The sequence below is a fragment of the Xylaria bambusicola genome (assembly GCF_022495145.1).
Source record: "Xylaria bambusicola strain CBS 139988 unplaced genomic scaffold F5B22scaffold_3, whole genome shotgun sequence".
In the NCBI taxonomy this organism is placed as follows: domain Eukaryota; kingdom Fungi; phylum Ascomycota; class Sordariomycetes; order Xylariales; family Xylariaceae; genus Xylaria; species Xylaria bambusicola.
Window position 1 is genome coordinate 1,306,259 of NW_025953556.1, and position 14,560 is coordinate 1,320,818.

The 14,560-nt window shown below is 48.4% G+C and overlaps 4 protein-coding genes across 4 annotated transcripts; 2 read left to right on the plus strand and 2 right to left on the minus strand.

Moving 5' to 3' along the window:
• The first annotated feature begins 97 nt into the window (after positions 1-97).
• On the plus strand, positions 98-4,759 carry F5B22DRAFT_267740 (uncharacterized protein). The gene is made up of 4 exons (XM_047970159.1): positions 98-695; positions 819-1,537; positions 1,592-1,870; positions 1,920-4,759. Exons 1-4 carry the CDS (start codon positions 659-661, stop codon positions 4,539-4,541), a joined length of 3,657 nt encoding a protein of 1,218 aa, XP_047835436.1. The 5' UTR covers positions 98-658; the 3' UTR covers positions 4,542-4,759.
• A 703-nt stretch (positions 4,760-5,462) lies between these two features.
• On the plus strand, positions 5,463-9,383 carry F5B22DRAFT_267748 (uncharacterized protein). The gene is made up of 4 exons (XM_047970160.1): positions 5,463-5,613; positions 5,740-6,967; positions 7,022-8,480; positions 8,546-9,383. Exons 1-4 carry the CDS (start codon positions 5,579-5,581, stop codon positions 8,911-8,913), a joined length of 3,090 nt encoding a protein of 1,029 aa, XP_047835437.1. The 5' UTR covers positions 5,463-5,578; the 3' UTR covers positions 8,914-9,383.
• A 59-nt stretch (positions 9,384-9,442) lies between these two features.
• On the minus strand, positions 9,443-12,591 carry F5B22DRAFT_589038 (glycosyltransferase family 66 protein). The gene is made up of 5 exons (XM_047973707.1): positions 12,029-12,591; positions 11,903-11,926; positions 11,160-11,834; positions 9,950-11,099; positions 9,443-9,896 (listed from the first exon to the last, which is right to left on the minus strand). Exons 1-5 carry the CDS (start codon positions 12,174-12,176, stop codon positions 9,626-9,628), a joined length of 2,268 nt encoding a protein of 755 aa, XP_047835438.1. The 5' UTR covers positions 12,177-12,591; the 3' UTR covers positions 9,443-9,625.
• A 1,245-nt stretch (positions 12,592-13,836) lies between these two features.
• Positions 13,837-14,267, minus strand: F5B22DRAFT_642233 (ATP synthase subunit E; the record flags this gene model as incomplete). The annotated part of the gene is made up of 3 exons (XM_047978096.1): positions 13,837-13,910; positions 13,983-14,172; positions 14,244-14,267. The coding sequence occupies 3 exons, from the start codon at positions 14,265-14,267 to the stop codon at positions 13,837-13,839; spliced, it is 288 nt and encodes a 95-aa protein (XP_047835439.1).
• Positions 14,268-14,560: the final 293 nt, after the last annotated feature.

Here is a 14,560-nt window from a genome sequence, read left to right on the forward strand (position 1 = left end):
GCAGGTTAAGCTGAATAGGATCTAGTGTGAGCCCCATATGTTGCCTAAAGAGGCACTTACCTCCCTGTAAAATGAGCCTCACATTCAATTTGTTTACCAATGTTTACTATGTACATTTTAGCTACCCACCTCCGCTCACCTACTTTGGTACATAGTCGGTACCTAACTTAGGTAGGTAGACGAACAACGGTACCTTGGCGAGGACTGGGGTTCAGTCACAGCTTCACTGATGTTATCACCTAACCCGACTTTTCTATCCCTCTCCTCCCACAACCCGGTTGCTTTCTTTTTGTTGAGATATCGCCACTATTTTGTTTCAGATAACATCTCCAGCGACATTCAGTTCCACTTCTTTCCTATGTTCAGCTACTGTACGACAAACTGATGTATCATTTCCCCGCTCTGCAACCGTAGCAACCTGCTGTAGAAACCACCCCACCTAAACTCGCACCTCGCCCGCGCTCTGCACACATTGTCTATTGTGCTTGTCGAATGATTGTCCACGGCTTTGGTTTGTCTCAGGGCTTGTGCATGAGACAGCTTCAGGGTGGTCAAATTGGGGTCCTCGACCTTTTCCCGAGTCAGGTCTGCCGACTGTCTGGATGTTGCATCTCGAACAGTCGGTAACACCAACCAGCCTTGAGGCACTCTTTTCCCAATGGATGCCGAGCTCGACTCACAGGCCACGCAACAAGGTAAGGTGGTGTTCCGTTTTTCATGCTCTGCTGGAGTCAACTGTGTCATTTCCGCCTTCTTGGTCATATTCGAGAAAAAGCTCCAACTGCAGAATGGGCTATACAGCTGACCTCTGTTACCAGCCACTCAGAATGCTTTCGACCCTCGAAGAATCGGCCAGCAGAATTCTGGCTTCTCCGACCAAGATATTTCTGATATAATATGCTTGTTATACCCTATCTCAGAGGCAGCCAGCCGCGAGGTCCAGATCATCGCCTCAACCCCCGAGTACGCCTGTCATACGACTGAAAGATACACCGCCGATGCCATCGAGTCGAACCTACACCATGAAGACGATGCTCATGGATTTGGTGGTACCCGCGGCATGGGGGATCATGCTCTTGTATTGCGACTGTCTTCAAATCTCAAGGATCCTCGTCTAGGCTTCACTTTTGGCCGAAACCGGGCTCGCTGTGACATATGCTTTGCTCATGACCACGCCAGGAGATTGAGTAACATACACTGTCGTATCTATGTTAACTATCACGGGAGCGTACTGCTCGAGGATCAGTCCACAAATGGAACTGTGGTTGACGGGAAGCTTCTCCGAAAGAGGCCCGAGCCACATTCCGTTGAACCTCTTTCCATACGGCGCACTCTCGAAAGCGGCTCAGTCATAAAGATTGTCATGACTGAAAATAGATACGATCTCAACTTTTTGGTCCGGATACCCCGTCGAGATGGAGACTACGAAGACGCCTATATGAGGAACGTAGTATCATATATGATCAGGCTCAACGGTGGTGTTGAAGATGACGAAGATGACATGAATAAAACCATTGGCCCTGGGCCAGGGGGTCATGTAAGATACTCGGGACTACATTCGTAACGTTTGTTGGTGCTAAGTCGTTTCAAGGTGAACCTATTCGCCCATACTAAGAAAATCGCACACGCCGATCACCGTGTGGGCTTCTCCCGGACTTCGAACCGTCCTCGCGAGTGGCGCGGGGATAACAAGTACGCCCGAGTTGGCGTCATCGGGAAAGGAGCCTTTGCAGTGGTCCATCAAGTTACGAGTCGAGAAGACGGTTCCCCTTATGCAGCAAAAGAGCTTGATAAGCGGAAATTTATGAAGAATGGTGTTTTAGATCAGAAGGTGGAAAACGAGATGAAAATCATGCAGAGAGTAAAACATGTGAGTAAACTTGCGTCCGATCATTTCATATCGCCCTAACTTTTTTCAGCCCAATATTGTTCAATATATTGAACATTTTGATTGGGAACCGCATCAGTTCTTTATTATCATGGAGTATGTTCCCGGTGGTGATTTAGGAAAACTCGTGCAGGATTCGGGGGCGATTACAGAGATATATGTCGGCATCATAGCTAGACAGCTGGTCGATGCCCTTGGATACCTACATGACAATAGGATCACTCACCGCGATGTTAAGCCGGACAACATTCTTATCCAAAGCACCAATCCTCTCGTCGTCAAGCTCACAGATTTTGGATTATCGAAAATGATAGATACCGAGCAGACATTCCTCAAGACATTTTGTGGAACGCTACTGTACTGCGCCCCCGAGGTATACACAGAGTACTCCTCCTACGACGACTATGGCAACCGGACGAATAGGAAGAATCTCCGGCCTACCAGCGGAGAGAGATACGACCATGCGGTCGACATATGGTCTCTCGGCGGAGTTTTGTTCTACACGCTAACCGGCAGTCCACCATTCCCTGTGAAAAATGGAACAACGTATACAGAATTGCTTGACCATATTATTAAAACACCTCTGAATAAGGCACCACTGAACAAAGCGAAGGTTTCACATAGCGGTGTTCATTTCCTGTCCCGTATGATTCATGTACGACCGGAGACTAGAGCCACCATTGCCGAGCTCAAGGGTCATCCTTGGTTGACCGACGCCAACACACTCCCCAGCAAGGAGTTCGACGAAGATCTAGGCCGTTCAGCCTCTCAATTAAGTCTTGATGACAAAACACCGCCTACCATTATGAGTCCGAGCGAAAGCTCTTTTGGAGAACCTGAACCTGACTTCTCTATGGACTTCGAACAGGAGAAGGAAAATCACCTTATTGGTCAGGCTCACGTTCCAAGGTTATTTGGGGAGATTTCGGCTATAGGCAGCTCAGGCGTGATACCCGAAGATCGCTTGAATCTTTCAGTGTCCAATATGGACTTTGGTGAATCCCAAGTTCGTGACAATTTTGAAGAGTCGAGCTGTGGTGAAACCGAAGTCCCTGGCGATGAGGTCCGTGATAGCTTTGAAGAATCCGATAACTTCGAGACTCCACGGGAGAATTTTTTCCAGAATCAAAATAATTCGTCGGTCGGAGATGGCCCTTCGCAGCCAGATAACTCTCGCAGTGCCCTCCTTGGCTTTAGCTCCCAAAGTTTAGGTGGTGCATCTTCTATCATTAAAAACTTGAATGTGAAGTCTGTCGCCGCTGCCGATTCAGATTTAACATCTTCACGGATCAGCAATCTCGCTGCGAGCAAGAGAAAGCCAAACTATGACACGAGTGATGAATACGACGACCCAAACGCACTCAGATACTCCTTAAAAAGGTTGAAATCGGAAGCTAATATAGACCATCTAAAGGACGAAGATATTTTGTTCGCCTGTATTCCCCCGATCTCTGATGGCGATAAGGGCCGCCAAATTGATTTCCCTTGTCCCAAGGAGGCATATTGGGGCAAAGACGAAAACACATGGCATCTAAACTATCCGGAAATGACAAATCTCCAATACCACGCTTTCCAAGCTGCTGCTACAAACAGAAAGGAAGAGTTTGCGCAAAATAAATCGCCTCTCTGGGAACTCGCCATGAAATACTTTCCTCCAACTTATAGTTATAAACCAGAATCCGCTGGTTCACGCACTTTACAGCCAGAATCAGCTGGGGAATCGGTTGGTTGGAGTATGCCGCAACCGGCCCCAACTGATACTCTTGATCACCAATTCGACTCCCAGTTAGCTATTCCCGCATATGATGAAAATATTCCAAATACGCCGCCAACTTTATTAACGGCCCATCAACCCAGGCCAGAAGTGGGGTCATTCAAGTCTAGTCCGGGTTCTTTGGTGTCGAATGTCTCCATTCCTCTCCGAGATCCCATCTTATCGTGGGGTCGCGGAATGACCAACACGGTCGTCTATAATCGAATTACGGAATCTCGAGTACCGAAGAGTGCCTTCAAGGTTGCGTTATGGAGAGAAGGCTATAAGGCTTCAGAAAGTGACTTGCGACCGTGGGAACCAACACGGTCGACCTCAAGTACTACAATGCGAGCGTCTCCGGAGCCAGAGTCATTTGCATTCTACATTGCCACTAAAGCGACAAATGGGATTCGCATCAATGATATTCCACTTCACTCCCATGAGCCCAAGAATGCACAAGCCCCATGCAAATATTGGATGAAACTGTATGATGGGGACCGTATCTCGTTCTGGGGCGGTGGTGAGATAGGTGCTCAAGCAGGGCTCATCTTTGAATGTTCTTGGGGTGGCTCGTCGAGAAGACGGCCGGCTAATGAACCACCAACGCGTGTATCATCGGCTGTAGCTGATAAGCTCGACCGTCTGTGGCCAAGGGTCGAAAAAGTACTGGCGTCTTCTCGAGCTAAGGAAGACGCCCAAATAGACCATGAAATCAGGATGGGCAACTTACTGCGAGAGCAGGAGCGTAGTCGAAATTTTGAACTAAGGCGTATGGAGGCGAAACGTAGATTAGAACACGCCTCCTGGGGCACGTCGCCCAACGACAGACTCGAACGTGCGCGAACCGATCCGCTAGTCCATCGGTTTGCACCACCAGGTCCTTCTCAAGAAGCTTCGTGAAGGCCGACTTCATACCTCTCTGGTTATATATCTATAAATTACCATATGGGCACCGACCATTCCTCTGGGGCCTGTCATGGCCCTGGCCGGAGCGGCGACGAATATTCAGCCATTGACGAGAGTATGACCCCAATTGTTTGCTAGTTATACATCACCATACGTTTGATATAGTTGGTAGACGCTTTCTTTTTGTTACAAAATTTTCAATGTGGAATGACTAAATGGCCCGCACTGATGGAAAGCAGAGGGTTTTGTTGGGAATTTACTGTGTGGATGAAAGCCCGGCATAGTGACGAAATGAGCCTGGCTATCAAATCTGTGCAAATATATACATAGAGAAACAGCTTGAACAAAAAATTGTCGAATCTGATACCTGCCGATATCACAATGCTAGTGGCATATTCCAGGACCGAAGGGTCGTTGTATTCATAGGTCAATGCACCTATCTATGTTTGTAGCTATTGAGAGATGTATCAATTCTGGTTTTGCAATGGAAACAATAGGGGACTTAATAGATGAGGTACCTCCCCATTCAAACCACATTGTGAGTCGCCCATGTTTGTCTCTTGCATATTCTTTTACCTTTCTATTTTCTCAGTCTGGAAGTCTCTCCTTCATCTGTATAATACATAACAGACAGCGTACCCAGGTACTACCCCCCCCCCAACCTCTGCTTTCTCTTCATCTATATACTCGTCCTCATCTTTCCTCCTTCCTACCTCTTCCCCAACCTTCGCTCGCTTCGAACTCTCAACACCTTCCTTCTGTCTCAGGGGAAGTCCTATTGTTCTTTGAGTGTTCTTGACACTATATTCCCCACCATTTAGTCCTGACTCCCTCGCCTGATCACCTTCTACTGACCTCAACGGCACTTGCACCTCCTCTCACAACGCACGACTCTTCCATCTACACCACATTTGGTGCATGCTTGACCTTCGTTTTCAACATCACTGAGTTTTCAGCGCATACGGCGCCTTCATTCGTTTCATAGGCTGTGTTCTCAACCTGTGGCTGCTGTTTGGTCATATTTTCACATCATGGGCCTGTTCAAGAAAACACGCAATCGCTCCCAGTAAGTATACATGACTATATACCTTCATCACCGACTTCAAGATGATATCTAATTCTCATCTCGCTGCTATACCTTCTATAACCTTTTATTGCGATTGCTACAACAAAAAGCTGACACATTGCGTAGGAGCACTGGCTCTCCTTTTCCGCAACCGCTTATACAAGATTCGGATGACGATGTTATTCTGCCTATCGATGAACACGTCTACCTTACAAAAACTCAAGATGGCAAACCAGCTCTTGGTCGGAAGAAGACTAGCAGACTTCTGCAGGACTTTGGGTGTGATATTCTAGGGCAAAGCTTCGGGGTTCCATCCCGCAGAGATTATGAAGAACGAACCAGGTTGCAAAGTATCGCATCCCAGAGCTCGGGTTTAGTCACTGCTCAAGAATCGCCTCGTCGAAGTGAAGAAGCATCTTCGGATGATGATGACGATGACGATGACGTTGAGTCAATTGTACCACGTAGGGAGACAAGCAGCAGGAACCCGTCGTCAACGAGTCTCCCTTTTGCAATGACCCGATACAATAAACAAGGCGCTTCACTCCCACACCAGCAAGTTCCGTATACAGCAGGTCCTACGTTTCCGGCTCCCCCAGCATTTGGCCAACACTATTACCCTCCGCCGCCACCTCCTCCACCTCCATTCGTGACGGGCTGGCCCAACAATACAGCCACGAATACTAGCGTACCTCCCGCTCCGATGAGTTATTACGGCGCCAACTATCCTCCTACTCACTTGCCTAGCTACCCTAACAATGGTACTTCTGCGTGGCAAGGAGGCCCATTTTGGAGAAACCAGCAAAACCACATGGCAACCCAGTATCCTAATCATTTCGCAATGCCCGGCCCTCAAGCTGCTGGAATACCACCGCTATCACACTACCAGCAATTCACACGAGCGCAACCTGCTCATATTTCGCACATGCAACCTATGCCGTTTATCCCCCCACCTCCCCCGCCACCTCCGCCGGGGTTGTTCCACGCTCATGCCACGTCGACGAAGAGAGAAGCATCCCGAGATGATAAGAAACAGGCGAGAAATGATAATCAAGTTGTCGAGGAAACCCATCACAGCCGAAATTCATCGAGGGGCACAAAGCAGACGCACGAAGAACTTGATGATATGAAAGATACTGAAGATGTGAAGAAACGTCTTAGCAAACGCATCCGTCATGTTCATCTATGTGCCGGTTGTGGTGAGAAGCGATCCACACGATACCAGAGGGCACATCCTCTAAAGAGAGGGCAAATTCCGCCAGTGAACTATTGCTACCGCTGCTTGAAAGATGCTGCAGATACAGACGGCGATACTTCTGATGATGACCTGGGTACCGTTAATGCTTATAGAAAGGTTTGTACACGACCTTACTACCCATCACTCGCAGTGAGCTAACGGAATATTTAGAAATGCGAACAAGCCGACGTATCTTGGCCAAAATCCGACGAGGACGACATTATTGACGAGAGCGAACATTCTTACCAGCATTCTTACAGAGAATCTCGCAAGAAACACAATCGATTTGGACCTCTTTCCAGGCTTTTCTCTCGCAGGAGTTCTGCCCGTCAGCCCCCTTTAGCGCCTCGGTCAGTGTCTTCAGCGGAAGTATCAAGATCGAGAGCCTCGTCCCCTGTATCAGATCGGTACGCTGCGCGGTCTTTTTACGAAGCCCCAAAGTTTCCAGCTATCAACCGTAATGAAAGGGGTAGAAGCAGAACTATTCGGGGTTCAAAAGCGGCAGTCCTGCCTGGATGGGAGAGCACAGATGCAGATTCAAGTAGCCCAAAAAAAAGTTCGCCACTCATACCTAACGAAGAAAAGCACGGTCAGGCTAAAAAGGAGGGTAAGATTCAAACAACAAGCAATAATTTGCCAGCCTTGAACCGGCATCGCAGTCGAATCCCGCGACCTCGAACACAACTTAGATCATCCAATATGGACGTCCTTACCTCAGAGGACACTGATGGGGGTAATTTGACGCGTATACTTGACGAAACGTTTGGTTTAGATGATCCTGGAATGGCGAAACTAGGTCTAGCGTCACAGCCTGCTGGTATTGAGGCACTGCCAAGCTCTTCGAATAGGATCACCCCCAAAGAGACGGCCAGGCCTGCGAAGCTAACAAGCATCAATGTTCCTACCGAGGAAGTAGTAAAGAAGTATGGTCTACTGGCGTCCCAAGGGACCAGCCGCAAGGCTCAAGGTCCACGTGAACAACACCGCAGTGACAGATCTTCGAGCACACCAGTAACGACAGCTTTGGGGATTGTGTTGCCAGAGACTACTACTACCGAGACACTCACTGACGACCCATTTGCCATTTTTTCCTCCGCGGATCCGCAAATTTCATTGAGCTATGGTCCCCGTGTCGACGCAGATCACTCGGACAACTTTTGTCACGATCCTCGTCGGGGTTCACCCAAAGCCAGATCACAACGACCAAGTGTCGATTTAATAGACCTTCCTGTTGAGCCGGAGGCTACTTTCAACTGGGAACCGCTCACGCCAACGGATTTGCCCTATACCGGTGTTTCCCATTCTCCTCACGTCATGAGCGACTCGTGGTCAGAGGCTTGCCAGACAGACATGGAGCGAGAAGTGGAGGAGATGGCTGAGCGTGACCTGGCATTTGCGAGTAAGCTCTTCGATAGTAGTCTCTCCAGCTCCCTGGCTGGTGGTGGCTCAGCAACAACCTCCTCCGCCTTCCCCGTGTCCAGTTATATCGCGAGTAACATGTCGATAGTGAGCTACAACTCCGACGACTCGGATAATGACCACGATCACGTTGCTACTCCCAGCGCCATCGACTCTGAGCCAGACGAGGACGTCACGGCGGCTGATAAGCAGAAGCATACCAAACATATTGGTACGATTCTACGAGATCCTTTTTGTTAATATCATCAGAAAGGCAAGCTTTCTAACAGTGTACAGAGTTCTCCAGCGAGGAAGAACAGATCGCGAAATCGAAATTGCCAACTGAGCTCACTGTAGCTCGCGTCCGGAATCGTAACAACCACCGTATGACTGAGCGCAAGAACACGAACAAGAATAATATGTACAACATACCTGACGGTGCACAAGACGAAGAACGTAATAATGAAGAAGACGATGTTGTTAAGTACGATTCGTCACCAATCGGGTCTTCACTCCTTGGCCACACGGGCCATTCGATGGACGACCTCGATGTACGAAATACACCACCGCCACCAGCACTCCCCGATCGACCTGTCACCGACGGTTCTCGCTTGCGCCGCGGCTTATACCAGCTCGACCACACGGCTTTCCCCACCCTATTTTAAACTCCCATTAATTTTGCCAGAGAGATCTCCTGGGTTATAATTCGCCAGCGGCTAGACGCACATGTCGAGACTACACTGTCATGAATCCAGCGGGGCTTTCCCTCAATCCTGCTAACCGTGTCCTTGTCGCAATACCTTCCTACCTATCTTCTTGTGAACATTATGACGAAAATGCTTCGTTAGATAGTTTCTGTGCTAAGCTTTTTGCCCGAGAGCACGAATGATTCAGGACGAAAACGAGATGGTTTTCACAAACGCGAGGAGTTGAAAACGCAGGCAGGCTAGTGCGTTATGTAGAGTAGTAACAACAAAAAGGGGGGAGTATGGCATGAGGATCTTTCCTTGGGTCGTGTTAGGGGATAGATGGGATGTTGCGATGAGCAGAAATATATAGTTAATTCAGACAGGGAGATGAATACTTTATAGAGGCTCGTTTTGATAGTCTGCTTGCTGCATGTGTCAGATTTGCATTCTGCGGTCCTTAACCTTAGGCAGTGTCAAACGTAAGTTCATCAAGATTGAAGGACAGAAGTATGAGCCTTGTCCAGAGATGGAGAAATCATTCATTTATTCACTGTTTTTACAATATGCGCCACACCTATCGAGGCTGCTTTTGTCTTCCAATTAACCGCTCAAAATACACTGTCAAGTATTCACAAATATTCCCACATCAGATTCTTAGTGTGTGGTAAAAATCTAAAAACATTTGCCTTTACTCTGCCCTGAGCACTCTAGGCCCGCGCTTCTTAATGGCCTTCTTCTTCTTGTGACCCCTTTCGAATGAAGCGGCGGCGGCATGGTCTCGTCCAACATTGTCGAGGTCCTTTACTTTATAAATCCGGATGATCCAGTTCTCTGACGTATAAGCTTCTTCCAAGCTGTTGAGAATAGGGCTCTGGTCGGGGAGTCGTACACCGCGTACACGGTCCTGAGCTTGTCCTGGTGGGAAAAGTGAGGCGTAGTTGTGGTATGACATCTTGTACCTAATTGAACCATGAGTTTAGGTTCACATTGTCCATGAGTGATTCAAACTTACATCAAACTATTCTTCATTGTCTCCGAGGCATCGGCGTCGACCTTGTACTCGCCACGAGGAGTAAAGAAATCACGCTCTTTGACCTCATCGGGCCAGATGCCCTCGGCAATTCTTACCATCCATAGGAATTTGTTAATATCATCGCCCGAGTAGCCGAGAAGACCACCGAAGACCACCAGGACATAATCAACCTCGTGCTGGCGCATGATGGGATAGGCGACTTCCTCGCGGGAACTCATCGCCTTGCCCACAGTTGCAATATGTGTGTTGTTCCAAGTATTGTTGTCGACCAACGTAGGTCGATCAGCCATTCCACCAATTTGATAGCCGTAATCCCACCACGACATGATCTTGGCATCTTCCTTGGTGTTTTGTCGAAGCCATTGGTAAGCCTCACGGTAGTCATCAATAATGTGCTGGCTGCCATCCGGCATTCGGCTTGCCAAGACGACTGAAGGGGATGAGTATGCATTGGAAGTGACCCATGTGCAGTGTTGAACGAAAATAAGAAGGAAAAGTGTCATAGCACCGGCAATAAAAGCCTTAGATAAGACATTGTAGATGCCAACCACGGGTTGAGATGCTGACCGCAATGAACTTTGCTTGGATGCCTTTTTGGCAGTCGCATCTGAAGATTCCTCATTGCTCTCGGTAGGCTCAGGTGACTTGTATTGAAGGTATGTATCGAGAAGCTGAGATGCAGCAATTGCAGCAGCCACACACACAACAGGCGTAAGGGTAAGCATCAAACGCACCATGACGCCGGCAAAGTAGCTGCCGAACAGGGCATAGACAATGATGAATACATGCTCGTCCTCGAGTTTTTGGAAGCACATGTACACGCCAGCTGGGAATAGCCAGATCAACATGTTAAGGTCGAAAAAGAAAGCTGGCCAAGCAGTTGGCTGATGCTCTGAGACAGATGCAATAATAGGGATATGGATCTTAGCATATCCTGTATCCCAAAGAGAGTAAAATCGGCCGGACCACGGCGCAATATAGCCTCCAGCTGTGAGACCAACGAGACCTAATAGACCAACTCCGAAAATGCCACCCAAGCCTACATACATGAAGGTTTGGAATTGGCGACTTGAAACAGCAGATCGAACATATTCGAGGAATGCAACTAGTTGGAGGAAGCCAAATATGCCTAAATGAAAGTTAGTAAGGCAGCTATATTTAAACACCTGGCGCGCAATACGATACTCACCTAGTGCAGGCATATGTTCGCTAGTACGAACAGGCAAGAAACCAACGAAAGGAATCTGCATGCTAGCCAACGTTCCTAGAGCGTACCACGTAGTGTACGCAACATAGAGACGCATGCTGAATCGTCCCATACATATAAGGACAAAGGCATGCAGTGGAACAAGACAAGTAATAAAGGCATAACCACCCCATGAAGCTACCATGTAGCCGTAGAAGAGGGCGCAAAGGGCACCCCAGAGCATTGAGCCCAGTTTGAGAGCCTTGATCCATAAAAAGAAGGTGAAGACGAGAAGGAAAATGGCGATAGCTTCGTTATCATAGGAGCCGGCGACGGATCGTGAAATGTAGCCCGGGGTGATTCCCATGAAAGCAGCAGCGAGGAGACCGGCGGATGAGGAAGTGGTCATCTCATTGGTAAGAAGATAGGCCGCGTAGGCGGTTAAGCCGGAGAAGGCTGGGGCTAACAGCACGCAGATGTTTCGAATGTCGACGGGGACAGTAAGGAATCGCAGTACGTGGTAGATGACACCGCTGGTGACCATGAGGCCAGGATACAGAGTGCCACCGGTGACGCGTCCCAGAGGATGCCATGTTCGGTCGTCAAACCAATCCCAGAACTGATAGAATCCATTGGCGACGAGGTACTTGGTAGCTCTGAAGTTGAACCAAGGGTCGACTGCGGGGAGTAGAAGTTAGTACAAAGTCTGTCACCGACGCAAGAGAAGCAAGTAAGGTTTGACTTACATTCGTGGATGATACTCTCAAAGCCTATGCGAAGAAGCAGAGTCAATTAGCCCGGGTTCATTAGTCCGTCCATAAGGGTTCTGGGGGATAGGTTCTTCAACAGATTGCCAGAAACAATACACATACGTATAACAGAGAAGAGACGACTCGCAACGGCAGCAGCGGCGATAATGGCCAGGATGATGATTTTCAACAACGTCTTGGTGCTCTCGTTCTTGCCGAGCGAGACCAGCAGCCCGGGCAATTTCGAGCTGGCGCCTTGATCGACGGCCATGGTGAGAGGAGAATGCGACGATGCGACGAATTGGTTGTTGAAGGACGTCACATCTATGAAGGCATTCGTAAATTGGGACTGGGAGATGAAGGTGAGGGTGCGGATGAGGGCGACTGCTCAGTGGGCTTGCCAAAGAACACGATGCGCTGCTGGAAGCTACCTGTCTCTAACCGGTACATGTAGCCAGCTAAAGTACCAGTGGATGTTTGCGCTGCGACGCTGGTGCTTGCTTACCTAGGTAGGTACTGGTAGGTCCCCACCTGTCAAAGCCAAGCAGAGAGCCCCTGTATGCTGGTACATCCAGGAGGTACACTGGGAGAGGACAGCTGTAGCTTTCCTTGAACAGTTTATCATTGCGCTTATCGATTGATTGAAGATTATGTCATCCACATAAGTACATGCATGTAGAGATACTTACATATAGGTAAGTACCTACCTAAATATACCAGACATCACAGCGACTTCCCAGTAAGTCGTAGATACATGTAATCTGCGAATCTGCTGAGTTAGGTACATTCAGCCATAGTACAGATGTTCTGAGTCGACGTCCAAGATAACTAAATGTCAAATTTGAGGGAGGTTCACCATATACTCGCCTACTCTGGATTCCTGTGTTCTAGTAAACCAGCCTACAAGGGTTAATACAATTTCCAGAGGACTCTGCACTTTTCTTTAAAAGTTGAAACCCCATTTGGTTGCGCATCTCGTACTTCGTTTGGCTTACTATGTAATGATGCAGCTCCTATCTCGGTAAATTACTCAGAAAGTCACGAATACAGCTCATGGTGAGCCTGGCACCTCGAGCTGCTAGGATGATGGCGCTTTATTGAGCTAGGTATTCAGCCCGAATACTCATTGGTTACAGGTAGTAGTTGGGTTGCTTGCCTGAGTACGATAGACATAGTTTTTACATATCGTATCGCGAGAGAAAGGAAAATGGGCATCATGATATTACGTGTTGACTCATCTCATGTTGAAAAGAAAGGTTTAAGTTAAGAAGGGCTAGGAGGGGAGGTATGGGAGTTGTGAGTATAGTAGTTTTCCGTGTAGAGCAGGGAAAATAGGGTCGATGGTTTATTTAAGTTCGAGAGATTGGTGCTTGCATTGAACCAGCCATTCAATCTTAACCTTTTTACTCCTTTTCCCCTTTACATCGACAAATCTGCTATTTCTCAAGGTCGTCCTCCAGATCAGGTTATATATGGAACAAATACCCCAAACACCTTTTTTATGAACCTTGAGCTGGGAACCAAATAAAGGTATCCTAGAGATGACTCTCCATTGGTCTATCCCATTTTGTTATTTAACGCCGTACAACAAAGCTGTGCACGGCCTATGCGATGAGCCTAGTTGCCAAACGCGAACCTGCCGAGACATCTAGAAGGTTTGATTGATATAAGCGTAGATATACACAGAGAACACAAGAAAATCTATCCAGTGAGCTTCTCTGGAAGCGATGCAATCATACAATCATGGGCTTTTGAGGCAAAAATGGCTGTCCTGCATTCTGCAGGTATGTAATACAGATGGAGAGCCCTGTTCTCGCTAGCCCTCTTATTAAAGCTCTCAGCTCCAACCTCGGCCCCGAGCGTCCTTGTTCTCCCCGGTCTATCCCAATGTCCGATTTGCTCCGTGTCTAAAGTATATGCAAGGAGGCATTTTAGGCCTTTTGTTCCATCAGAGCATTCAAATAAGCCTCCAGGTCGAATTTCGGGTCCATTGGGTCTTGGTTTACTGGAACACGGTCAGTATCTTATGTAAACCCAACTTGATAGCCCAAAGAGCCGGTATACGAGAGCAACTTACGGCCACTCTTCGCCGTAGATGACGCAGCAGGACTCTTGGACTTTGAGTATTCGGCCTTGGCTTGGTTTATTAATTGTTGCTTGTGCTCGTATTCCTTCTTGGCGGCAGCGGCGCGTTGCGAAGCATTGATCGATCGCTGGTGGCTGAAGCCGTAGAAAACGCCGAAAGCAAGGGCGGAATACCGAAGTACCTGTTGTGAGAAATCCAATTGTCAATGACGAGTGTCGTCTCCTTCTATGCGCTCCGATGACCATCACATACGTTAACTCCCGAAGTGGTAGACATGGTTGGCGACGGAGTGGTTTTTCGCGCAACGGGGGCCTGATAAGAAATACGGGGCAATTGGTGCACGAAACACACGTCGTGGGAGATGTCAATTGCTGATTCTGCCGAGGGAGCACTTCGAAATCGAGCCGATGCGTGGTGGCAGCGATGAGGCGGCGTGGACCGAGTGCGTGCGTGAGGGTAGGACGAACGGGCTGCCGGACGGATGGTCAAAGTCGAAAATTATTAGACTCGGAAGTCTACGGTACAGGCATGGCAACTCGAGACAGCTTGGGATGGGACAGCTCCAGCCA